General features: G+C 42.1%; 1 protein-coding gene across 4 annotated transcripts in view; it reads left to right on the forward strand.

The window, feature by feature from the left end:
• LOC149314433 (ras-related protein R-Ras2) overlaps positions 1-26,094 on the forward strand; it is a 60,106-nt gene that overhangs the window by 26,047 nt on the left and 7,965 nt on the right. For 2 of the 4 annotated variants that reach the window (XM_089521107.1, XM_089521110.1), the window contains exon 2: positions 25,942-26,029. In XM_089521107.1, the coding sequence (XP_089377233.1) occupies positions 25,942-26,029 (88 nt within the window). Of the gene's footprint in view, positions 1-21,934; positions 21,951-21,980; positions 22,064-25,941; positions 26,030-26,094 lie in introns of those variants that run through there. The other 2 variants (XM_089521109.1, XM_089521108.1) reach the window with 2 other exon arrangements.

Below are 26,094 nucleotides of genomic sequence, written 5' to 3' on the forward strand. Positions count from 1 at the left end.
TTCTTATGATGTGTTTGCTCTTCATCATGCGGATGCTAGAGTAATCTCTTTGATTTGTATATTTATCTCACTCTTGCCTCTCCTGTGTCATCAAACATTGTTCTCATGCCTTTTGTTCACTTTAATCTCTGTGGTTCCAAGCCTTTTAACAAAAGCAGATCTAGCAAGCAGTAACATACGGAACCAACTACTATTGAGGCTTTAAAAGGTTCTGCTTGTCTGTCAATAAATTTCTCTGCTAGTTGCTGTGTTATTTTGTAGCAGGAAAAACACAAAGAGCATCTCATGTTCAGTCACTGCAGCAAACAGTTCTGCTGAGGTTGTAAAAACAGATTTTAAAAACCAAGTGCCAATAGTAATGAATGTGTTTCAGGCCTAGAATAAGAAGATTAATTGAACTTTGGTTCTGAAGAGGGTTGGGTGGTGACTCCCCTATTCAATAGTGAGGCAGTCAATCAACAGACTAAGCTTCTGGGATGCCATATGTTGAATTTACCTCTGAATAATATGGGTTGTATGCAGTTGTGCCTTTTACACTGCTGGAAGGCGAGAACATTTTCAGAAATGTTAAAGCCATAGAGCATGGCTGGGCAAAGTGTAGCCCTGGGATTATTTTTCTCACTGCCAGGGAGTCAACTTTATTACTCTATAATATCCCTCAAAGCCCTCTAGGAGGTGGCCCTCTGAACATTTGTTGTTCTTGTATGCCTTCAAATTGTTTCACACTTATGGAGACCCTAAGGCAAACCTATCATGGGGTTTGCTTGGCAAATTTCCTCAGAGGGGGTTTGCCATTGCCATCCTCTGAGTCTGAGAAAGTGTGACTTGCCTAGGCTCATCCAGTGGGTTTCATGGCTGAGCTGGGATTTGGATTATTTTTGCAGTGTTTGTTGGACCACAGTCTCATTCAGACACACTATTGAAAGGATTAGTAACATGTTTGTTCATGAAGTTAAAATTCGTAATTAAAAGCATTAAACTTGTAGTGGTGGGTGACCAGCTACAATCCAGATGTTGGTGGATTCTAGCTCCTGTCAGTCTCAGTCAACATAGATGTGGTCAAATGAAAGAAGCTGCAGTCCAAAAAATCTGGATGACTCCAAGCCGTGTATGTCCACTTTACATTATACAGACATTATTCTGTAGATTTTTGTTGTTGTTTTTGACTGCCTTCAAGTCATTTCCAATTTAGGACAGTCCTAAAGTGAAACTATCATGGGGGTTTTCTTGGCACATTTCTTCAGAGGGGGTTTGCCATGGCCATCCTCTGAGGCTGAGAGTGTGTGACTTGCCCAAGATCATCTACTGGGATACTACACCACGCTAGTCTTCCACAAACTTCATATACAACTTTTGAGTAAGTAAAACCTTGTCTTAAAATGCATTTCACTCATTCAAAAAAGAACTTTGTGGGAGGTTTCTTTTTTACCTGTAGTGTTCCTCTAAGTTTCCTGTTTACTATAGTAAAAGAAAAATTCTCATGGGAAAAAAAAAGAGAATTTCCCTTTTTTCTCCTCCTCCCTCTCTGTAAGATTCCTAGTCCAGCAGAAACTTTTAGGAGAGTAGTGGTGGTGCCATGGTGGGAACAGTTTTTATTGATTTTATTACCGATACTTTTGCCTCCCTGCACTCTAGTCTAGCCTTGGGGCAGAAAGGCCTTTGTGGTGGCTTATAAGACTTTAAAAAACCCCACAAAGATAAAATTCAGTAATTTAAAAACAAATGCCCAAAGTTTTATTCTGACAAAGTTCTGATAAAGTTAGCTATTCTAAGACAGATTTTATTTGCTTTTATATGAGGAGCTATTTTCTTTGCTACCTCTGTGATCAGATTATTTATAAAAATAAAATAAAAATAAATTTTTTTATTTATATACCGCCCTTCCACAGATCAGGGCGGTTTACAGCATTTTAAAAACAATACATTAAAACATCAATAACATTACAATAAAAACAGAAAAGCCCCGAGTTAGCCAATCCACTTGCCAGTGAAGAGGGAGGAGGTCCATAGGACATCTTAATCGGGGAATGCATTACCAAAAAGGAAGGTCTTCAAATCCCTTTTAAATTGGGCCAGGGAGGTGGCCGAGCGGAGCTCTATGGGCAGCGTGTTCCAAAGGGCCGGGGCGGGGATGGAAAATGTCTTCCTGGTAGTGGAGACAAGCCTAGCCCCGGAAACCCTAAGTAGTTGCTGCCCAGATGTTCTGAGGGTGCGGGACGGAATGTATGGGGAGAGGCGGTCCTTCAGGTATCCTGGGCCCAAGCCATTTAGGGCTTTATAGGTCATCACCAACACCTTATATTGCGCCCGGAAGCGAATCGGCAGCCAATACAGATCTTTTAACACCGATGTAATGTGGCTGGCCCTGGAAGTACCAGTGACCAGCCTGGCTGCCATGTTTTGTACCATTTGTAGCTTCCGGGTTTGGTATAAGGGTTGCCCCATGTAGAGTGCATTGCAGAAATCCAGTCTCGAGGTTACCAGAGCGTGTACCACAGTTTCAAGGTCCCCCTGGGCCAGGTATGGACGCAGCTGGCGAATAAGCCGAAGCTGATGACAGGTGCTCTTGACCGTCGCATTCACCTGAGCAGTCAGGTGAAGGGACAAGTCAAGAAGCACCCCCAGACTGTGCACGGAGTCCTTCACAGGGAGCGTGACCCCGTTCAGGACAGGTGGAACCACCGACATTCCTGGACCAGGGGAACCTATCACAAGTACCTCCGTTTTCTCTGGATTCAGCTTGAGTTGGTTTTCCCTCATCCAGCCCATTACTGACTCCAGACAGGCCACGAGAGGAGAGACGCCATCCTCGGTCACTGCATCAGTCGGAGACATAGAGAAAATTATTTGGATGTCATCAGCGTACTGATAACCCCGCGCCCCATGTCTCCGGATGATCTCTCCCAGCGGTTTCATGTAAATGTTAAATAGCATGGGAGACAGAATGGCTCCTTGAGGGACCCCAGTTTTAAGGGCCCTCTCATCGGAGCACACGTCTCCGAGCTGCACCATCTGGGACCTCCCGGAGAGGTAGGACCGGAACCACTGGAGCGCAGTGCCCCCGATTCCCACCTCTGCCAGGCGCCCCAGAAGGATACCATGGTCTATGGTATCGAAAGCCGCTGAGATGTCCAAGAGCACCAACAGGGACACGCTTCCCCTGTCGATGCCCAGATGGAGGTCATCGACCAAGGCGACCATGGCCGTCTCAACCCCGTAACCCGCCCGAAAGCCAGTTTGAAATGGGTCCAGATAATCCGTTTCATCCAAGACCGCCTGAAGCTGGATTGCAACCGCCCTCTCGATCACCTTCCCCAGAAATGGCAGCAGCGAGACTGGCCGATAATTATTATGTACCAGGGGGTCGAGGGAGGGCTTTTTTAATAAAGGTTTTACAGTGGCCAATTTAAGATCAGATGGAAATTGCCCTTCCCTCAAGGATGTATTAATGATCCGGCGTAACAGTGAAGTTACTGCCGGTCCCCCCTGGGCTGCTAGCCATGAGGGACAGGGATCAAGAGAGCAGGTCGTTTTCCGAACACTTCCGAGGATCTTGTCCACATCATCGGTACTTACCAACTCAAACCGATCCAGTTTAACAAAGTCCACGGAGGCTCTGGATGCCTCTACCCTAGGTTCTGCTTGAATGTCGGCGTCAAGACCTTCGCTTATCCGAGAAGTTTGATCCGCGAAGAAGTTATTAAATTGGTCACAGCAGGCCTTAGAAGGTTCAAGGATCTGGTTCGGGGCAGGAGGGAGCTGAGTTAGCTCCCTGACTACCCTGAACAACTCTGCTGGACGCGACTCCGCGGACGCGACACGAGCACCATAGAACGAATTCTTAGCTGCTCGTATCGCCTCTCCGTAGTCCACTAACAATTGGTCTAGGAGAGTCTTGTCGTCTAAGCGAAGGTGTTTCCGCCAACGGTACTCTAGCCGTCGCAGTTCCCGCTTCCTCGCCCGGAGATCTTCCGTATACCAGGGCTTACGTTTGGAAGCGGGTCTGAGAGGGCACTTGGGAGCGATACTGTGTATAGCCCTCGAGAGACCGGTATTCCAGATACCAGTCAGGGCATCAACAGAATCGCCGTCACTTCCAACCATGTATCCCTCTAGGGCTTCCTGGAACCTTTTGGGTTCCATCAGCCTTCGAGGGTGGACCATCCTAATAGGTCCACCACCCCCGGGAGGGATCTGGGTAGAGACCTTGATTTTTGCCTCAACCAGGAAATGATCCGTCCATGGCAAGGGGGAAATATTAGTTATTTCCGCCCACGGATTTTCCGCATCCGAACAGAAGACCAAATCAAGAGTATTACCCGCACAATGCGTGGGACCCAAAATCAGCTGGGACAGGCCCATGGCCGCCATGGTATCCATGAATTTGCGAGCTGCACCGGGTGGAACATAGCTGGCCGTGAGGGAGATGTTGAAGTCGCCCAGGACAAGTAGCCTGGGCGTCTCCAGCATCAGTTCAGCGACCAGCTGTGTCGGCTCGTTAAGGGAGTCCGTTAGCGCACGGGGTGGCCGATACACCAACAGAATCCCTAGACTGTCCTTCGCTTTTAGGGTCAGGTAGATACACTCGATGTAGGACGTCTGACGAATGTGGTTCCTGGTGAGGGACACGGTGTTCCTATGTATCAAGGCCACACACCCCCCCCCCCCCGCCCACCTAACCTGGGCTGGTCCTTCACCGAGAACCCGGCAGGCAGGGCCTGAGCCCACACAGCATCCCCTTCAGGCCCAAGCCTCATTCTCAAGTTGCTGATTATAGTTCACTGGAAAGCTGCAACTTGCCAAGTGTAATCTATATTTTATTTTTTTTAAAATACTGAGGACTCATGTCAAGAGGCTTCTGATGAGAGAGTATTTTGGAGTTTTACAAGCACATTGACAGACCCACTTCATTCTCAACCTATTGGAACAGGCTTGAATAACAGATTCTTTGATTATAAAGTGCATATCTATTATTAACCTGTCAAAATTCAAGCTTTCAATTAATGTTTTATTTTGTTGAGAGGCTTTGTGCAGAAAGGGCTTACTAAAGGGGGTGAATGTTGTGAGAGCCTGCCTGTAAATAGACCCCCAAAACATTTCCATTGGTTAAGGCCCTCCTGTACTGTTTTGAAAATCATTTGACTAAATCCAGGAGTATAAGGTTTGTTTTCTTCTCACAGCTACTTTCATAGTAACTATTGCAGAATTTCCGTCTTATCATATGATCAGGTCTATTAAATGTTGAGGTTTTAGAACAGAATTTTGCACTTCTCAAAACAGGTCTGTAATTTCCAAAAGTCCTCAAATCTTGCTTTGCAAACTCAAATATAAATTCTTGTATTTGCAGAATGTGAAAATCCCCTTTGAGAGAAATGACTGCATTGGCTATTTGAATACTAAGGCTGCATCTGCACTGCTGAAACAATCCAGTTTGACACCACTTTATCTGACATGGCTCCATGCTATGGCATTCTGGGAATTGTAGTTTGTTGTGGCACCAGCACTTTCTGACAGAGAAGGCTAAATATATCACAGAACTACAGTTTCCAAAGTTCCATAGCACTGAGCCATTGTAGTTAAAGTGGTGTCAAACTAAATTATTTCGGCAGTGTGAATGCATCCAGAGTTGGGTGCCAATGAAAGAACAGTTTCACTGCAAAAGATGTGTCGAACAAGGTACTTTTTCACAAAGTTGCTGTGTTGTGAGAACAGTGATTATGGTGCGGATGTAAAATATTCAGTTGAATGGTCCTTGTAAAATAATGCTAGTTAACGCTGCTACTGCTACTGACTACTGCTAGTTAACCGCTGGTTCAACTTGTACAAGAGTTCACTTTCAGTAGTAAAATGAGAGGAAGGAATATGATTTCTGCATCCTGATGGTGTCCTTATTCCAGAAACCTCACTGCAAGTGATTTCTAGTTGTTTCACTGAAGAGATGGCTGGCTCACTTACTAAAGACGAAATATAACATACATTTTTTAAAATAAATGTCCTACAAGTAGTAGTAACTGTATTAAGTGCATGGTGCACAGTTGCTGTGATGTACTAGAGTTTGCATGAAGGATGTAACAGGTGTGTTTGTGTGTATATAAGTATGAGGGCATTGTCCACTGAAATGAGAATTCTGCCCCCCCCCCCCGTGAAATTTTCCTTTAGTCTCAGATTTCTAGCATTACAGAGAGTGAGACATTGAAAATTATTCACACCTAAAACTCTTCTTTATGCTTTGTTTGCATTCCCTTGATTACTTCACCTGTTCCTTGTCTTTGCATGCCTAAACAGTATTTCTAAATGCACCACTGAAGTTTTAAATTACTGCAATGCTAGAAATTTGGGGACTGAAGGGACATTTCATTTGACAGGGTAGAAGAAGCAATGCCCTCATTTTGCTTCTTCTTGCCATATATACTGACCTGCTCAGAAGCACTATTAATACTAGTAGCTATGATATCATTTATTCGGGGCTGAAAATAATCAATTTCTGAAGTTTTCCATTTCTAAAACCAAACCATTGTTTCCTATAGTTTATTAGTAACGAATGAGTGCATGTCAATACAGTATTGAGAAGTCTGGCAATTTCAAAATGAAAAGACATTAATTACAAAAACAAAAGTGGGGCTTCTGTCAGAGAACCACACCAAAGTCTCTTGAGCAGACCTGACAGTCATGGGATAAGAGATAAACAACTTATCAAAAGTTAGTCCTGATTAGAGTAGACCCATTCTATCAGTGGGATTTATCTATGTGTTGATTCACTATTCAGCAGCTGAGTGAATAGATCTGTTTGAGTTGGGACTAACCTACAGGATATCAGTCACAGTATATTTAAATCCTATAAAGCAGGGAGTAGGAATAAATAGTCAGATCTCACAATGAAGGGATAAAAATGAAAGGATTTGTCAGCAATTTGTACTGGGATCAGAGCAGAACTCAGAAAAGTTTATATTTTGGATTTCAACTCCCAGAATCCCTTGTCAGATATTGCCATATGGCTGGGGGATGTTGGGAATTCACTAGATCACTTTTCCAAGCTCTTCAGTCTTCTGAAGACTGTGCTTTTCAATTTGGTCATAAATAGCCAGGAATTAGAGGTGAAAGGTGAAATAACTATGTTTGCTGATGATGTCGTTATATTGTATTATACTTAGAATCCACCTTTTTCTGAGTATGAGACCCAAGACAGTTTACATCATAAACTGAAACATAGTGCCTAAAATTAAAAATAAGTTAAAAAGGAATGAAGTAAGCAGAACCATTAAAAACACTATTTTAGTATGGTCTAATACACATTTAAAATCATAGTACAGAAGAGTTATGTGCTCTTCTGTTTTTAATGTGATGCCTTACTTGTTATCTTTTTACTCACTGTTTTGCTCTCAAGTGCTTCAGAAATTCCTCTGGGGGGGGTTGCATGGCTCAAAAGGTAATGTTTAGTGGGTACTTTCGGTCATTGTGATGATGTAGCAACCATAAAAGTGAATTCATGTAATTACGATGCTGCAAATAGGGCTAATTGCTGAATAGGATGCTAGACTAGTATTTATTTATTTATTTATTTATAGATTTATTACGATCAACTGATCAAACATCACAAACATCAATCAACAAACATCAATCAATCAACAAACATCACAATAAATCATCAAATTGTAAAAGTAAATAATAGTTAAAATTTCACTTATAAATTATATTAAAAATAAAAATAAAATTATAAAATCATTATAAATGTATGAAATTATTATATTTTTCTTTTTAATATAATTTTTATTAATAAATGCTGTGACTTATATTACAGTGGACCCTTGTTATACGCTGGGGTTTGGTTCCAAGATCCCCCGTGTATAACAAAATCCGTGTATGCTCAAGTCCCATTAAATATAATGACATAGCAAAATAGTGTCCCTAATAAAAAATGGAACATCAAGGTAAATTTATACTTTTTTGGAACATTTTCAAACCGTGTATGCTTGAATCCGTGTATATAAAATCCGTGTATAAGAAGGGCCGACTGTATTTTAAGAAACGAAATAAAATAGTCAAAAATTTCCCAAATGACCTAGTCGTGATATCACTTTGTGGAAATACAGTAATATTTTTGCTGTCTTGTTTAACCTCCCAAATAATACATTAACTTCCAAGCACAGCACAGTGTACTTCAAGAATTCTGTATTTGTTTCAAAGTCTGGTAATTGAGACTGGTGTGAGGCCATTTGAATCTGATGCAGCTTTAAGTTGCAGTCACTGTTTAACATAAAGGAAATCTGAAGTCCATAGAAAAAATATGCTGCTTTCTCAGAGTTCATTTCACGACTCCCCCCACCCCCACCCCAAAAAACCCTGTACAAGTGAGTTGTATACTTTTTTATCACAGTCCATTAATGTGGCTCTCCTGGAACTTCTCCTTGAAGTAATAGATTAGAAAATGACAGAGTTGGAAAAAGCAAAGGCAAATGGCAGTGAAGAGGAAGATGGCAAGGGGCAAATAACAAAACAGGAATAGCAGGAGACAAGGAAGTAGAGACTCTGACATGGAGAAATGGATTCAAGGTACAGGGAAAAAAGATTCCACCTAAACATTAGAAAGAACCTCCTGACAGCACGAGCTATTTGACAATTGAACACACTGCCTTGGAGTGTGGTGGAGTGTCCTTTTTTGGAGGTTTTAAAATAGAGGGGATGATCTGATCATGTATTCTTGCATGGCAGAGAGTGGGATTGGATGGCCCTTGAGTACTCTTTCAACTCTGTAACTCTAAGTCATTGGGTAAATCAAAGCATCCTGACTTATAACTTACCCTTAATATAACTTATCTTTAAACTCTCCACCCCCCATGCTAGCCCCACATCCAAATGCACAGAAATTTCATTGACATTCCACTATCCCTCCACTCACGAAATGCTGTCCAGCTGCACATTAGAACAGACTATGATTTGGAATGGCATTTCTGACATTCCATTGAGGCTGGCTATGCTCTTGATACAAAAGATTATTTAGATAGTGTTGTAACATTTAACTGCCTGCAAAGCAGTATTACCACAGCAAAAATACTGTGCTTGCTTTGTTTAGGCTTGTTAAGGGAGATAGAAGTGACAGTGCAAGCTTTAAATGGGTAAAATACAAGGATGTGCATTACAAATAAAGACTATTTAAAGTCACACTCTTTCAGTCTTAATGTACACCTGCCAAGTGTAATTTAATAGTTGTGAGCAAAACCTGAGAGCTTCTTTGTGCCTTTTCCAAGGTTCAGGCTTAGATGTTTCTCAGTTTAAAACTTAGTGATACTGAACATTTATTTTGTCTTGCACTAGAATAAAATAGATCTTGGCATAACTTGCCATGAGGGATGACAACTGAAAAACAAACCCTACTTTCATGTTCTCATTGTCAAATATTAATCTGACTTGTGTTTTGAGGTGTGTTTTTATTTGAGAACCTGACTTTGCTATTTTTTGTGTTAAGGATACTTTACTGGGTCATGTATTTGGGAAATATGCCTTTTAGAGTAATTTCCTAGCACTGGGTATTCTTCTTGATATGTATCTTCAAGCCAACTTTTATAGCAACCAGTCCTAAGATTTTCTTGACAAGATTTCTTCAGAGGACGTTTGCCTTTGCCTTCCTCTGAGGCTGAGAGAGTGTGATTTATCCAAGACCACCCAGTGGGTTTGTGTGTGAGCATTTGAACCCTGGTCTCCTGGAATCTTCATCGCATTCAAACCACTATATCATGCTGTCTCCTGCATTGTTTACTGCACCACCCTCAATGCACAATAATCCACTGGTCTCTGGCCAATAGGAATTATCCCCATATTAAGGAAGTTCTAGAAATTTAGAAAGGAATTGGTTTTCCTTTCCCCCCCTACTTATCCCCTTTAAACAGTTGATGAACTTCAAATGATACATGTATCTGGGTATATGGCCTAGCAAAACATTGGCGTGGTACAGAGTGCCAAAAAGAGGCACCAGGGAGGTGCCTCTCCTTGCTCCGCAGTAGTGCCGTAGCAACTAAATTGCGTGGTGCTGCTGAGAAGCAAGAAAGGAGTGCGCGGAAGCAGCTCCTTTTTTGTGGCGCAGTTGCACCACACCAAGGCACCAGTGATGGCGTGATGACGTGCCAGTGGTGCAGCGCCGTTTGGACGCTGCACTCCTGGTACATCATTACTGCGTGCACCATCTGGATGGTACCGCATAGCTGCAGCGTGCCCATGATGTACTGGAGTTGTGGGGCATATGCATGCCCCACCTCCGAGCAACCCTAGCACGTCATGGGCCCCGTCTGTACTGGGCCATTGTGAAGTTTGATTTCAGAGCTACTCAGAATGTATTTGAAAAATGGAGTGCAGATTTTAGTTTGTATGGATTGATCCACGGAATAAAACATGGTGTTACTGACAAAAATATGTATTGGACTAGGGGGGATACATTTACATAAAAGGAAGTCAGGCTTGCACATGTCAGCCCTGGTTGGGTTCATTCTTTTTGGCTTCTGATCAGCTCCTTGCCAGTGCTGTTGACACTCACTGGCAGCCCAACATGGTAAGTTGGAGACCAGTTTGTCCCAGCCATCCTTCAGAGAAGAGGGAACCTCAGGGAACTTGCTGCCCTGCATCCTGCCAGAAAGGACAACTACATTAACTAATAGTGCCTGAGTTTGCTTTCTTCTTCCTGCTCTCCCATTCCCTTTTATACCATGTCCATTTTGATTGTAAGGCATTGTCTTATGACGCATAAGGCATTGTCTTATGACGCATCTTTGTACTGGGCGTCATGTATGGTTGAAGTGTGGGGGTTAAAAAAAAATCAAAACCATGATATTTATCTGGTTAAATATCTGGATGTAGTCATTGGAAAGGTATCCAGGGAAGAGCATTTTGCTTACCCCATTGGCTCAGCCCCCCGTGAAGAGTCAGTGGCATCACTAGGCAAGTGCGAGAGGTGTGGACCATACCAGGTGACACCCCAAAAGAGGGATGACACCTGGTCAGGCCCTTCTACCACTCTAGGGTGAGAAGAGGTGAGTGTGCCTCTCCTGGCTTTGCCATGGTGGCAGCTTCCTCCTGAGGAGGAAACTACTACTGCGACAAAGGGGTAGCTGCCCCCATCAGCTCCTCCACAGTGGGTGACACCAGGGTTGGGGACGCTACTGACCCAGTCATTTTCAAATTCTTCAATAGAATATTTTACTTTCTTACCTCTCATCCCCAGAGAAAGGAAGTTTTCCATAAATATGCCCATCATATATGAGTTACATCACTAGCAGATGGGATGATGTATTGGCATGCTTTTGAGTGTTGTGCAGCCAAATTGACATCATCAGTAGGTGACCCAGTTCTCAAGAGTTGACTATTTCTCATTAAAAATCTGTGCTGCCTTACAGATCTATAAGCTGTCACAGAGCTAACTATGGCTTCTGAAGGGTAAATAGAGAACTGCTTGTTTTCTCCCAGTATGGATGTGAAGGTATCGTATTTACAAATTGTTCTGTAAATAGTAAAAGGCCACAGACACTACTGGTGTGTCTGTGCATGCATGTGTTAGAATGATGATCTTAGAGCTGAAGTTTGAATCTATTTCCACCTTTGGCATACTCTATTAGTTTCTATTGCTTATGAGAGGGATTGAAGTGCTTAATCACCAATGCTGATTTAGATTTGTTGCTGGGTGAAACCTGAGTCATGAATTGCATTGAGTTTTTATAAATATTTTGAATAGAACAATAGTTTCATGCTATTCTCTGTGTGAAAAGTTCTATTTTGTGTGAATTAATATAAACACCATTACTCACTCTGCCCTTTGAGTCTGTGGTCATTGGACAGAAAGTCATATTAACCCTAGCTAGGGGGACTGATAAAAAACCTCCAACAATTAGTGACTACTAAAATTAGTTGTATCATTCTGAAATATTTCATTTTGTAGGATTTCAGTATATTGTACATAGTACAGATTGAAGGGAAAATGTAAGCTTTTTTGGTGGTGGTGGTGGTGGGAGAGTGGCTTGTGCTAGATTCTGCTAAAGACTGAATTGTTGCTAAAGTAAATACTGTACAACTAAATTTCCATCCTCCTCACCTTTTCCAGGAGACAACAGATTCCTAACTTTACTTAAATATTCTGTATAGAAGGTATAAAACTTTTAGCATTTTTTCTACTGTTAACTGAACAGATGTTTTAGGAGGTATGTGTATGTCTTTATATGTCTGAGTACACAGAGGATACACTCTGAGGACCACAGTTATACATTCAACCTTCCATATCCATGGATTCAACTAACCATGGTTTGAAAATATTCTCACACACCCACTCACACACAACATATTCCTAAAAGGAAACCTTGATTTTGCCATTTTATATAAGGGATAACATTTTATTATACCACTGTATATAATGGGACTTAAACATCCATGGATTTTGATATCCACTGTAGATAAGCAGTTTTTGTGTGTGTGTGTGTGTGTGTGTGTGAGGGAGGGAGGGAGGGAGGGAGAGAGCGAGAATGTGTGTGCGTGTGCGCGCGCACACACAAACAAAACCATACTTTCATGTGTATAAGCTATATCTGAAATGGCTCCTGTTGCAGAAATTTGCTGCTTAATTTACTCTGAATGCTTGCTTTCCCGTTTTCTCTTTTGAAAACTTTTAAAGCACATACTAATTCATTAGAGGGGGGTGGGGGGGTGGGAGGTATAGGTAATGAATCCCCTGCTCCTGCCCCCCCCCCCAGCTTTTAAATGGCTATTGGAACAGAATGTTGGAATTTTAAATTTAGTTTCAGTTTGTAAAATTAATCTTGGCTTTATGTCTACTCCCAAACTGTTTTTTTCAAGCATAGCTAAAATTACAAAGGATATGAACTTCAGGAAAGGCACAACGTTCAATAGCATGAGTTTCATTTCCCAGAACTACAGTGCCAGTTCATTGTCACTTGTATTTTGCCTTTCCCACGTGCTAATCTGAAATACAAAATGCAAACATTGCAACACACTTCTTGGCAGGCTCCTTGCTGTTTCAAATCCTGTAACTTTGAAGGTGCATTAAAATATCAAAGGCAGCTTGTGGTGTTTACCAGCTCTGAAAATGCATATTTCGTTGCCATTTGCAAGGGTTATACTTTAAATGAGGTATGTAGGAATTTTCTGCCTGAACCAATATGCAGTAAATCATTTTTATTAAGTATGTTTAAATATTTTTCTCATAATGGTTGGCAGGGGGTGGGAGAAAGTAAAGGCTCTGGAGGCTTTGTGTGTGTGTGTGTGTTTGTGTGTGTGTGTGTGCCTTCAACTCGCCTTTATGGCAACCCAGTGAATTTTTTACAGGGTTTTCTTAGTCCTTTCTTAGCTGGGTAATGTTTTTCTTGGACATATTGTACTCAGACACTGTTTTTGTGTGGTTCTGTTTTATACTGGTCAAAGACCGAATAAATTTTATTACATTATTACATTACTCAGACTTTTTACCCTTGGGACTCCGCATTACATCTACATGTGAAAGTCACCCCCATCCCATAGTATCATATGAATAAAAATATTTTGTTTATTTTAGTATGCATACTTACATTCACACATTCATGTATCTACATCCAAGGGTATTAAAAGAACTGGCAAATGTAATATCGGAGCCATTGGCAATAATCTTTGAGAACTCCTGGTAAGAGAGGGGGAAAAGGGGGCTCCAGACCACCTGAGGTACATGAGGATACTAGAGAGGGACTGGACAACTAGATTACCCAGGCTGAAGGATGTCCTCCCTAAGGAGATCTGTGTGACTGTCTGGCTGTGAGCCTGTCCATAAGTACAGGTATACATCAGTTAACAAAGTGGATGAACATTACTTCTTTAGCAGAACATTTGATACCAGATCCAGAAATAATTTTGAAAGAATAGGTTTTGGTTCTTTCATCTAAGAAAGAAGGAACAGTTCAAATGTTTAGTGATCTTTTTTAAAAAATTAAAACAACATTATACACATGTAACATGAAAATGCAAGGTCAGGTAAACCTTACATTAATAAACAAACAAACAAAACTTTAATTTTTTGTGGGGTTTTCGGGCCATGTGGTCATGTTCTAGAAGAGTTTCTTCCTGATGTTTCGCCAGCATCTGTGGCTGGCATCTTCAGAGAATGCTTGCCTGTAAAGGACGTGGGTATACATGATGTGTGACCTGGAAAGACAGGAGTGATTTACATGTGGATTGTTCTGTTCCTAATGGCAGGCCTCAAGGTGGGAGGGTCTGCAAAAGAGGATTAATGTCTGCTTGATAGTTGCTCATTGTCTGCTGGGAGATTTCTCATTTGCATTTGTTGAATCTTTATCTTGCTATTTTTCAGGACTGGTAGCAAAACCTTGTTTACTTTAAGGGTTTCCTCTTTCCTGTTGAAATTGTCCAGGTGTTTGTGGATTTCAATGGCTTCCCTGTGCATCCTGACATGGTAGTGGTTGGCATGGTCCAGAATTTCAGTGTTTTCAAACAGTATTTTATGCCCAGGATGGTTTGTAACATGTTCTGCTACTGCTGATTTTTCTGGCTGGCCCAGTCTGCATTGTCTCTTGTGTTCCTTGATTCTTGTTTGCACACTGCGTTTGGTGGTCCCTATATAGACTTGTCTGCAGCTGCATGGTATGCGGTAAGATGCTGGCGAAACATCAGGAAGAAACTCTTCTAGAACATGGCGACATAGCCCGAAAACCCCACAAAAAACTAAGGATGCCTGCCATGAAAGCCTTGTACTTCACAAACAAAACCTTTGTCCAAAATGTATCCAAGGATAACTTTTTCTTTCAACAGGCTTCACTGCTCTTAGTATGTACATTTTAGTAGCTGAATTTATAGATCTGTGCTGCTTCTTTTTTTAAAAACAAAGTGGGAGGAGTTGGTGAACCAAACTTTTTTGTGCTTGTCTTTTCTGTCTGTTTTTGCTGTTCATACATGCTCACTAGAGCAGTGGTTCTCGATCTTTGGTCCTCCATTTGTTTTGGACTTCAGATCCCAGAAGCCTCAGACAACTTGTCCAATACTCAGGAATTATGGGAACTGAAGTCCAAGACATCTGGAGGGCCAAAGGTCGAGAACCACTTCACTAGAGGATTCCAGGGCAGCTGCTGTTTACCATGCCTGTTTTAGGCAGGCATATATAGCTACATGCCTCAGCTGGAGTAGAATCACATGCTTTTCCAGAATGGTTTACTGCAGATAAGCTGCTGCAAAACAACACTGAAAGTCTCCAGCTCTCCTTCACCATCTTCCCATTCCCTGTGCTGTTAAGATTTCTAGCTCTTCAGAGGATGAGGAGGGAAAGGAGGCTGATATAAAGGCGTAGACATAAAAAGCTTTTGTAAGAAGGAGCTTTACATTGTTAATGCTTTGTTAACAGTGACCCTGGGCAAGTTGCATGCTCTCAGTTTCAGGGGAAGTCAGTGGCAAACCTCCTCTAAACAAATCTTGCCAAGAAATCCCATGATAGGTTTGCCTTAGAGCAGGGGTAGGCAACTTTTTTGAGCCGGGGGCTGGGTTGCTGTCCCTCAGACAACTGGGGGGCTGAACTCAAAATGGCGCCTGGAGCGGCATGGAAGCTGCGGCGGGGGCGGCAATCGGCGGCAGGACTGTGCTGGGGCCGGTCCCAAGGCCTCGCCGGGCTGGATCCGGCCCACGGGCCGTAGGTTGCCGACCCCTGCCTTAGAGTCACCATAAATTGGAAACAACTTGAAGGCACACAGCAAAAGCAACAGAAGTGTGCATGTGGTTAAAAATTGACTGTTTAAGTGAGCCTTTGTACTAACATGAATTTGTGCTCTTGAATGGTCTTCAGAGGTGTTCTTCCTTTAACTGTCTGGTTTGTTGTTGTTGTTGTTGTTGTTTCTGTCTTGCTTGTTCTTATTGAGGGCTATTAATACATTTTTACTGCTTTTTTGCCTAGGAATTGCATGCAGCATCTTTGTAATATTGGCACAATGCATTACATAAGTGCCATCATTAAAACTCTTTTGAAGTTGTAATTTGACTAATCCCAAGAGTAAATTACATTGTAAAACTCATGTGGCTTACATATTAGCATAACACTTCACTCCATGCATCTGATGCAGTATGCTCTGTCTACAAAAGGTTATGCTACAAACTTCTTTCTTTCATTTAGTCTCAGAGGTGCAACAAGATCCTTTTGCATACTGATCCATATAACAGGGATGTGCCTTTGAATTCTACCACATTGGGATGCTCATATTCTCTGAGATGAGAGCTAGGGTAGAAACATCTGCTTATTTCTCTTGTCTTTTTAAGAACTGGGAAAACTGTTCAGCCCTTCTGGAAGCATTTTAATTCAGGCTGTGGCAAAGATAATTAATTCTGAAAACATGCTTTAACAGAGGAAAATCCCTAAATCTTCCTACAGACAAAATGTGTAGGGATGTCTCCGATACTAATTCTGACCTGCTGTAAGAGCCTCCTACTACTTGATTTATGTCTGGCTGTCTCCTCAGTGGGCTAGACTTTAAATACTGCTGTGCCATATGTTGGTGCAAGAGTAACATTTGTAGGAAGTCCAAAACATATTATTTGGCAGCTTTCTGTTCCTAAGAAATAACAAGAGCTAGTGAGTTGCAGATTGCATTGTAAGTGTCCGGATAACAAATATGCCTAATAAAATTAAACAAAGAAATAGCATTATTCTTGTTTAGCTTAATGTAATTGCCTCACCCTCCATCCCTACCAACCAAGAAAGAAGTCACACCCCTTTTAAATGCATATTTACATATGAGGAAAGTGTATGTGTGACCATTGCTGGGATATATACACACTGCATAGTTAAAATGATTTGATACTATTTAACTGCCACAGCACCATCCCACAGAATCCTGTGATTTGTATTTTGGTGGGATGCTTAGAATTTTACAGTTCATTCCCCTGAACTCTCCAACATTAGACTTTTCTGGCAAAGAATTCTAGGAATTCTAGGAATTCTCAGGAAATTACATAACCCAGTGTCCCATGGTATGGCGACATGCCAGTTGAATTGGGATCAACACATTGTGTAGCATGGATATACTCTGGTCATCCTCAGGAAGGCAAGTACTGGAGAAATGTATGTACTGTATGTGACTGTGTGAGAGCCAGTCTGGTAATGGTTTGAATGTTGGGCTACAACTTCAGATCAGGGTTTGATTCCCTCCTCAAGCATAAAAACCCACTGGGTGACATAGGGCAAGTCATACACTCTCAGCTTCAAAGGATGACAATGGCAAACCCCTCTGAAGAAATTTGTCAAAAAAATCCTTGTGATAGGTTTGCCTTAAGTCACCATAAGCCTAAAATGACTTGGAGGCACACAGCAAGGAAGAAGTGACTGTGCATAGCTTTCACCACACTTTCCAGCTTCATGAATGAATTCTTCCTAATAGGAATGGCTGAAAACCTCTAAAGCTATAATATCTGTACTCTCATGAGTATGCAGATTATTATGAGATCTGCCAGTGTCAATCAACAGTGTTGATTTCGGTGGAAGTTAATCCCAAGAAAGTGGTTTTAGGTTTGCAGTATTGTTGGATATACATTCAATATACATTCCTATACACAATATAGATCAATATACATTCCTATACACAAAAAAGGGAGATGCAAAAGACCACAGTAACTACAGGATTATGGCACTCATTTTCCATGCCAGCAAAGTCATGCTTAAAATTCTGCAGCAACGGCTTCTACTGTAAATGGAATGCGAAATTCCAGAGCAGCAAGCTGGTTTCAGGAAAGGAATAGTCAGTAGGGATCATGTTGCAAACATATGTTGGATAATGGAGCACACCAGGGAATTAAAAAAAAATTGCATGTGCTATATTGACTACAGTAAAGCCTTTGACTGCATACACCTTGAAGAGTGATAGAAATGGGGAGTGCCACTACATTTTGATTGTGCTGATGTGTAACCTGTACTCAGGACAAGAAGCTGCAGTCAAAACTGAGTATGGAGAAATAGAATGATTCCCAATTGGAAAGGGAGCCAACCAAGGCCTGGACACTATCACCTTATCTATTCAATCTGTATGCCGAAAACATCCTATGCAGAATAGACTTAGACTCAGAGGCAGGAGGAGTGAAGTTGGAGGTAGGAACATTAACAAAAGGTATGCAGATGACACAATACTATTAGCAGAAACCAATAAAGATCTGAAGCAATTATTGAAGGTCAAGGGAGAACATGCCAAAGTAGGCTTGATATTGAACATAAAGAAAACAAAAATAATGACCATGGAAGATCCATCCTAGATAATGAGAAAACTGAAATAGTTAAGAATTTCCATACCTTGTATCAAAGACTGCAACCAAGAAATTAGGAGAAAGCTAGATTGGGAAGGGTAATTAGGAAATAAATAGACAAGATCCTAAATAGCAAAAATATAACTCTGCACACTAAAGTGAGGATTGTCCAAGTTATTGTATCACCATGTACGGATGTGAGAGCTGGACAGTGAAGAAAGTTGACAGAAAGAAAATAAACTTTTTTGAGATGTGATGCAGGAGAAGAATGCCATGAACAGCCAATGTGACAAACAAATGGGTTCTAGAACAGAGCAAGCCTGAACTATTCCTGGAAGCCAGGATGACTAAACTGAGGCTGTCGTAATTTGGCCACCTGATAAGGCATGATTCATTGGACAAAAACTATAATGCTAGCTAAGGTAGAAGGAAGTAGAAAGCCAGATTAATTGGAGAGGTCACCGGCTTGAGCCTGCAGGACCTGAGCAGAGCAGTGGAGGACAAGGAGTCATGGAGGTCTCAACCACAGGGTCACCATGAGTCTACGTTGACTAGAGGGCAGTTAACAACAAAAATTGTTTGAAAGAATTGCTTAATATGCTTGCTTGAGGTCTATTAATAAATAGCTATTGGAAGATTGTTTCTAAGTGGTGGATGAAGAGGAGAAATCAGGTGCCAAAGTCGTCTTTTTGGATCTTAGAAGCTTACAGAAGATTTTCAGGTGACTGCCCTGTATAAATCTTTTCCTGAAACTTCTCTTTGATAGATTCAAGAAACTTTTAAAACTCCCATCTTTACTTGTCCCCCATACCCTGTTTCAAAGACTATAACTGAGCCCCCATAAAGACAAGCCAAAATAAAGCTGCTTCAGGTCACTTTGGAGATATGCTGTTTAAAAGATGCATGTGTACTAAGAGTCTGGAAGCCATGCCAAACTCATGATCCAGTCCTAAGGATTGGAACGCAGCTTTGGCACGGCTTCCAGACTCTTAGTATGCATGCATCATTTAAACAGCATACCTCCAAAGTGACCCGAAGCAGCTTTATTTTGGTCTGCCTCTATGGGGCCTGAGCCATCTTTTCAATACTTAAACTGTGGTGCGTTACAGACAGGCCCCTTGAGGTGCTGTCATTACACTTGAGGGGTGGCACTTCCTGACGCACCTTGCCCCTCGTGCGTAAAAATGGCGGTGCCCTATACAGATGGGTGCTGCCATTTTGATTTCGCGGACGCGCAGTGTCCGGACATCGTGCACCGGAAGTGGCGCCACAAGTGCGCGCCTCATGCTTTGCGGCGCCTCTTCCGGGGCCCAGGAAGAAGCGCCATTTTGGCGCTTCTTTGTTGCTGTTCCCGGGAACCGTGCAGTTTGGCTGCTGCGGTTCCCGGACTCAGCAACCGGCAGCGGCGCGAGACCGCCCATTTTGGGCGGTCTGTAACGCGCCCGTGATTCATATAGAGATCCAAAGATGGCTAAGAGCAGTTATAGATACATCTTCAAAGCCTGGGTTTGACCCCTAGAGAATTCTAAACCTAACCTGTTATCTTGACATTGTGAAGAAGAGAAAAGGATTATGTGAAACTCTGTTCCATCCTACATTAATGACTTGCTTGGAGGGATGAGTTTCCCTTATCCAGAATTCCAAAATTTGGAATGCTTTAAAATCCAAAGTTGTCCATATGGGTGGCTGAGATAGTGGCAACTTTGCTTTCTGATGGTTCAGTGTACACAAATTTGGCTTCATGCACAAAATTATTTTAAAAATTATGTATAGCATACCCTTGAGGCTATGTGTATAAGGTGTAAATGAAACATAAATGAATTTCATGTTTAGACTTGGGTTCCATCTCCAACATATCTCATTATTTATATGCAATATTCCAAAATATGAAAAAATCCAAATTCCAAAACACTTCTGGTCCCAAGCATTATGGATAATCTATATTTCTGTGAATACAAAATGGTTTGAAAGCATATAGAGTTGCAATGGGTAGAGTAGGGAGCAGGAGTGCTTCCTGCAAGTTCTGCTCATGATGAGGTCATTGCAGAAATGTCTGTATTACCTAGATGCTGTACAAAACTGAAACTTAAAATAACCATTGCCTGCCAGCTTACAATCTAACAATGAAGGGAAAACAAAAGGAGGTCAGTCCATCAGGCCGAGAGAGTTCACAAACAGCTTTTTGAAATTTCCTTTGGAGACTTGCCACAGGGTGGTGGCCCATCTCCTAATTGCAGAAGGCATCACTGCAGTGCTTGAGCATTTGTGCTGGTTTCCTACAGTCTATTGATCAAAGACATAGATGATACATTCCAGGGCTCTATTGTGTTTGAAAAGCATGTTGCCTTTATATTCTTTCACTTTGTAGTTATCTACACAGGGCAAGGCAACAGGACTATGAACCCCATCAGCTCTTGGTGTGACTAATGGTCAAATATTATGGGAACTGTTGCCCAAAATATCTGGAGGGCAGCAAGTTACTTACCCAGCATTGAGGCATGTCTGCTTCATATCTGATTCAGTGATAGTGATAGATGGAGTCCGTCTGTCTGTTTAGAGGCCTGTTTGGCAACTCAGAAACTTGTAGAAACTTTATCCTGACTGGGGGCATCTCTTTATAGAGGGTGGGGGAACAAGGAAGACCAGAATACAGCAGAACTTTGTTGTGAAAGTTAGTCAAAATGTGTGGCTGAATTGGAATAAGAGTGGGAGGGAGGATTTTCTGACAGCTGGCCATGTCCGGAAAGTCCCTGTACAATATAGTTTGAGTACTGAGCTAATTCTATGAATAATCTAACATCTGTTCCAACAGGTTTAGTCAAACAATTTTATTTAAATGAGTCATTAGCGCTGATTCACTATTTATGGAGTCATTAAAAAAAATGAAGCTATAACAAGCCTTAGTACTTAAAAGCCTTTTGCCCTGGGAAGCTGTGGCTGTATCGTAATGCCATTCTTCTTAGCCAAACAACCTTAGACTTCCCTTCTCCACTGTTTAAGTTTGCTGGGGGTCTTTGTTTCTGTTTTGCTCTTTTGTCTGCCCTGCCCTCTTCTCCCTCACTTTACAGCTGTCAAACAGTGTGTGCTCTTGAGGCTGTAGAGGTCCCCAAAGTTCTCAAGCCCTATAGGATCATGCTTAGAAGGTATTTGTAGCCAGGGTGTACATGTGGAATGGCTGTTGAATAGCTTGTGGGTTTTTTTGGTATATGTAGTTATCTGGAAGCACATGGTTCAAGGTGAGCTTTTGTATCTTCTTCATAAGCTGATTTTGATATAAAAAATTAAAAATGTCTTTCAGATGTAATGGTGGCGGGACCAAGAGAGAAAGCCCTGTCCTGAAGTCTAGAGTTTGCTTGCATGGGGGTGGTTCTCTCTGTGTCACTTTATGTTTTCCCCAGCAGGACAGAGGGTTATCATCTGAAGTTTTTTTATTCTACCCTATGCTAGGTTGCTGCTTGCACCCTGCTGAACATTTTGAACTGGAAAACTTTCTTCTGCCCTAAATTGGCTGACATTTCAACATGTTGTGGGAAGCAAAGTGGCATCAACACTTGTATGAAGCGATTAGTGAGAGGGAACTCTATAGAGCATGCCTACTCTTTTGTTTTACTCTTTTTCTTTCTTTAAGTTACAGTATGTACTCAAGGCTTTTTTTTTATTCCTTCCTGTTTGCAGAGGTTACCTTCCCCCTTCTCCAAAAGGTAGGTAGTCCTTTGTCTGTCTGAGTTGGGAGAGTCCATGAGGTTCCTGCTTCAGAATGGCTTACATCTAGACATGAGAGCCATCTTTTAGGGGCTCTTCTGCTAAAAGCTAGGTAATTTTCTTTTGTACATCTCCTTTCTTATCCCAACAAATGTCAGTTTTTTCCCCACCCTAAAAGAGCATCCTGAATATTTTTTTCTTATTTTCTATTGAAAGCTTATATTGCACTGGCTACAATGTACTCTGCTTGATATAGATGCCAAATAATGCTACACATGTCTGATTATTAAATGTGTGAATTTGTGCCTTTGCGTGTGACTTTTGGTGATTCTAATATGAACCTAACACAGGGTTTTCTTGGCAAGATTTGTTCAGAGAGGCATTGCTGCTACCATCGTCTGAGGCTGAGAGAGTGTGACTTGTCCAAGGCAAGTTGGTTTCATTGGCCGAGTGGGGAACTTCATAGGGAACAAGTCAGTAAAATTTACTGTAAAAAGTTATATTTGAAGAAACTGAGAGCATTACTTGGGAGTATATCACACGGAGCTTTTGGGTGGTTTTCTGGCTCAGTTCCGGCTCATTTCTGACGTGAGTGCACTTCCAACGATGCAGTTTCACGTCGTAAAGTGAAAGTGTTATCAGATGCCATTGATTTCTATGGGAGCACCTTGTGAGGCACTTCAGCAGTGTTTCCGAAGTGACCCCTCATTTTGGTAAAACCGGAAAAAAAGTGACTTCACGGAATTCGCATTGAAGCTCACTTTGATTGCACTTCGAATTGGTCTGGTGTGGAAAAGCACTCAGATGCCACCCCCTTTGGCCTCCTGCGTCCTGCTCCATCATTCCCCTCCTCCTCCTTCATGCCATCTTGCCCCCTCTGCCACCCTGCAACCCATCCCATCATTCCCATCATCCCCTGCCTTCTGATCCTGGCCCCAGCGACCTATCCTCTGACTGCCCCTGCCCCTCGATCCTGGCCCCAGTGACCTATCCCATCATCCCCTGCCTCCCGATCCTGGCCCCAGCAACCTATCCCATCATCCCCTGTTTCCCCTGCCTCCCAATCCTGGCCCCAGCGACCTATCCCATCATCCTCTGACTGCCCCTGCCTCCCAATCCTGGCCTCAGCGACCAATCCCATCATCCTTTGACTGCCCCTGCCTCCCAATCCTGGCCCCAGCGACCTATCCCATCATCCTCTGACTGCCTCTGCCTCCCAATCCTGGCCCCAGCGATCTATCCCATCATGCTCTGACTTCCCCTGCCTCCCAATCCTGGCCCCAGCGACCTATCCCATCATCCTCTGACTGCCCCTGCCTCCCAATCCTGGCCCCAGCAACCTATCCCATCATCCTCTGACTGGTTCTTCACCTCGATGAAGTATGACAGCTAAGGAGGGGGCAGGGAAGGAGGACAGCGTCCAGCACCCCACTGAGCATGTGCAAAGGTGCTGATTCGAATTGTTGACCCCTCAAAGTATGTTCTGGTGTGGTAATACAATGTGCACTCACTCCCCTTTGCTTGAATCCGCACCATGTGACTTGCTTGGAATCAAACTGACTTCTCTTCCCCCTCACTTCGGAAGGACAACAGCAAGGCAACCAGGTGTGGTAAAACATCACGTTTTTACCTCAATCCGCATTGCTAGAGCGGAGTGACTCTGGATCTGGTGTGAAAAAACATCACGCTTCACATTCCTAGAACAGGAGTGACTGTGGATCTGAGCTGCAACCCCCCCCCCCCCCCATATGTGATAAGGTCCTTGGAAATTGTGCCTAAGAAATACTTACAAGCATTACGATATGACAGCTTAGAAGTCTACAACTACTTTATATTATTCGGACTGTGTGGACACTAAAACTCTGAAAACACTAATTTAAGCATACCTGCAAAGCTCTGTTCATAAATACGTTGGCCTTGTCTGTCGTGCATCTTGGCAATAATTGTGAACCTTGGCAATAACTTAGTGTGTTTAACAATGTAACATGAGCACCCTACTGAGGATCTAGCCCACCAGAGAACCTGTGGCTAGAAAATCATCTTTATTTGCATCATTATCCTTATAAACCAAGAGTGCTGCCAGCCCAGCTATTACATTTCTTTCATACTTGTTCTCTTGTGTGCTGCCTACATTCAGGAAATTGCTAGAGGGCATTTTTAATTACTTGTAGCCATTTTCATTACAATCTTTAAAGAGTACCCAAAGTACCAGTTCGGGGCAGATAGTCTGATAACATTAATGTAATGACTGCAGCCTACTGACTTGGCATATTTTATTTGTTGTTTCTTGACCCTGTGGATGAGACATCTCCAAGACGCCCTATCATCTACTTCTCTGCTTAGGTCCTGTAAATTTAGGCCCCTGACCTCTCTGATTGAGTCTATCCGTTTGGCATGAGGTCTTTCTTTCTTTTAACTACTTTCTTCCTTTGCTAGTATTTTCTAATGAGTCATGTCTTTTCATGATCTTAACTTCCAGTGAGAGTTCAGGATTGATCTTTTCAAAGACCCATTTGTTTGTCTGTTTTGGCCATAAAGGGGCCTAAGTCCAGTTGCTACCCCCAACTAAAAAAGACTCGTGACAGCAGCTTGATCGATCAACACTTATGTAAGCTCCATCGAGTCAGTGAATCTACCCTAGTTTGGGCTGGCAGTTGGATTTTTGCAGTTTAACTTAAATGCATTCTACTTTAAATGGATGACAATGTTTTGTCAACAGTGTCTTAAAACCAGTCCTAAAGCCTATTCTAAATGCATTCTGTTTCAAACAGACGATCAAGTCAGTGCTGTAACCAATCTCCATAGAGAAGGAAGGAACTTAAACCAGTCATCTCTACACTCACTGTTCTGTCTTGGTTTTAAATATTCTGTTTATGTGGTGGTAAACTGACAGTCATGTCTGATTTGAAGTAGGACAGTTGGGAAGAAGATGGTTTCTTGATGCTTGGAAAAGTTATTTTCATGGACAACTGCTCCTCTGGCTAGGAACTCTGGGAAATAGGGTACAGAAAGGTAATATTCCCAAATTCTTGAGCTTTCTTTGATGTGTTCAGAAAGTGAAACAATGGGTGAAATATAGTGGGAATCATGTGCACAAGCCAGAGCTCCCAATTATCTTAGAGGTAGGCCGATGAATTGTGAACTAACTAAAGTTTCTGCACTATGTAGTTTGTTCTAGAACAGTACTGCTCAAAATGGTAGTCTATGGAAGTTTCCTTGGTAGAAAGGAACAGTTGTAACTCATGGTCCCTGGCATATTGGGGGAAAACTCTGCCTTTCTCCCACTTTAGACAGGTTCATAAGCACTGTCTTAGAGAACAGGAATTCAGTGTACAAAAATACTTGTTGCTTTGATGCCAAAATGGAATTAAATCACAAATGTCCAGAAGGATCATCAGTTAGTTCAAAGCACCTGAAGTTGTGAATCTGAATGGCCAGAGGAGGTTGGAATAATGGTAATATCTCCATCACCCATCTTACTTGCTCCTCACTCTCCAGACCTGTTGACAGATTTTTAAATCTATATCTATATCTAGTTCAGCTTGGGATAAGGTTTGGCTGCCTCAGCTACAACCAAATCCTTGCTAAGTAAGATGTTCATTGTATAGAATTAGGAACTAGGTGGTAGTAGAGAATCTTTTGTCAGGCAACCTTATTGTTCTGTTAAGCATGAGTTGACATTATTCAACCAATGTTGCATAGCAGTGATTTGAATATTTATGTCTTTTAACCTTTCTTTTGCAGACTTTCCAGATTTCACTTAATCTTGGACCTCATTCAATTACATGATGGTCATTCTGGAAGTTTTATTAATCCCAAACATCCCACACAGACTGGTGGTGGTGGTATGCAGTCATTGGCATTGTGAGAGCATTTAGGCTGCTTGGGAAACTACTGGTCTGGCTTAATTTTAAAAAAGGTGTTTATTCTTTCTGGCACTTTATTTTTTTTTTTGTGTGGTCTTGAACATTATTTTTCTTCTCTTTGCAGTCCTACTTTGTCACAGACTATGATCCAACAATTGAAGATTCTTACACAAAACAATGTGTAATAGATGAGAGAGCGGCAAGACTGGATAGTAAGTTTTTTGGTTTTGTTCCACTATAGTAAGGTGGGGAATCTTTTCTTTCTGGCTCTAGAGCC

Source organism: Sceloporus occidentalis, unplaced genomic scaffold (genome assembly GCF_023333645.1).
Source record: "Sceloporus occidentalis isolate IW3139 unplaced genomic scaffold, rSceOcc1.0.p SCAF_4, whole genome shotgun sequence".
Taxonomy (NCBI): Eukaryota; Metazoa; Chordata; class Lepidosauria; order Squamata; family Phrynosomatidae; genus Sceloporus; species Sceloporus occidentalis.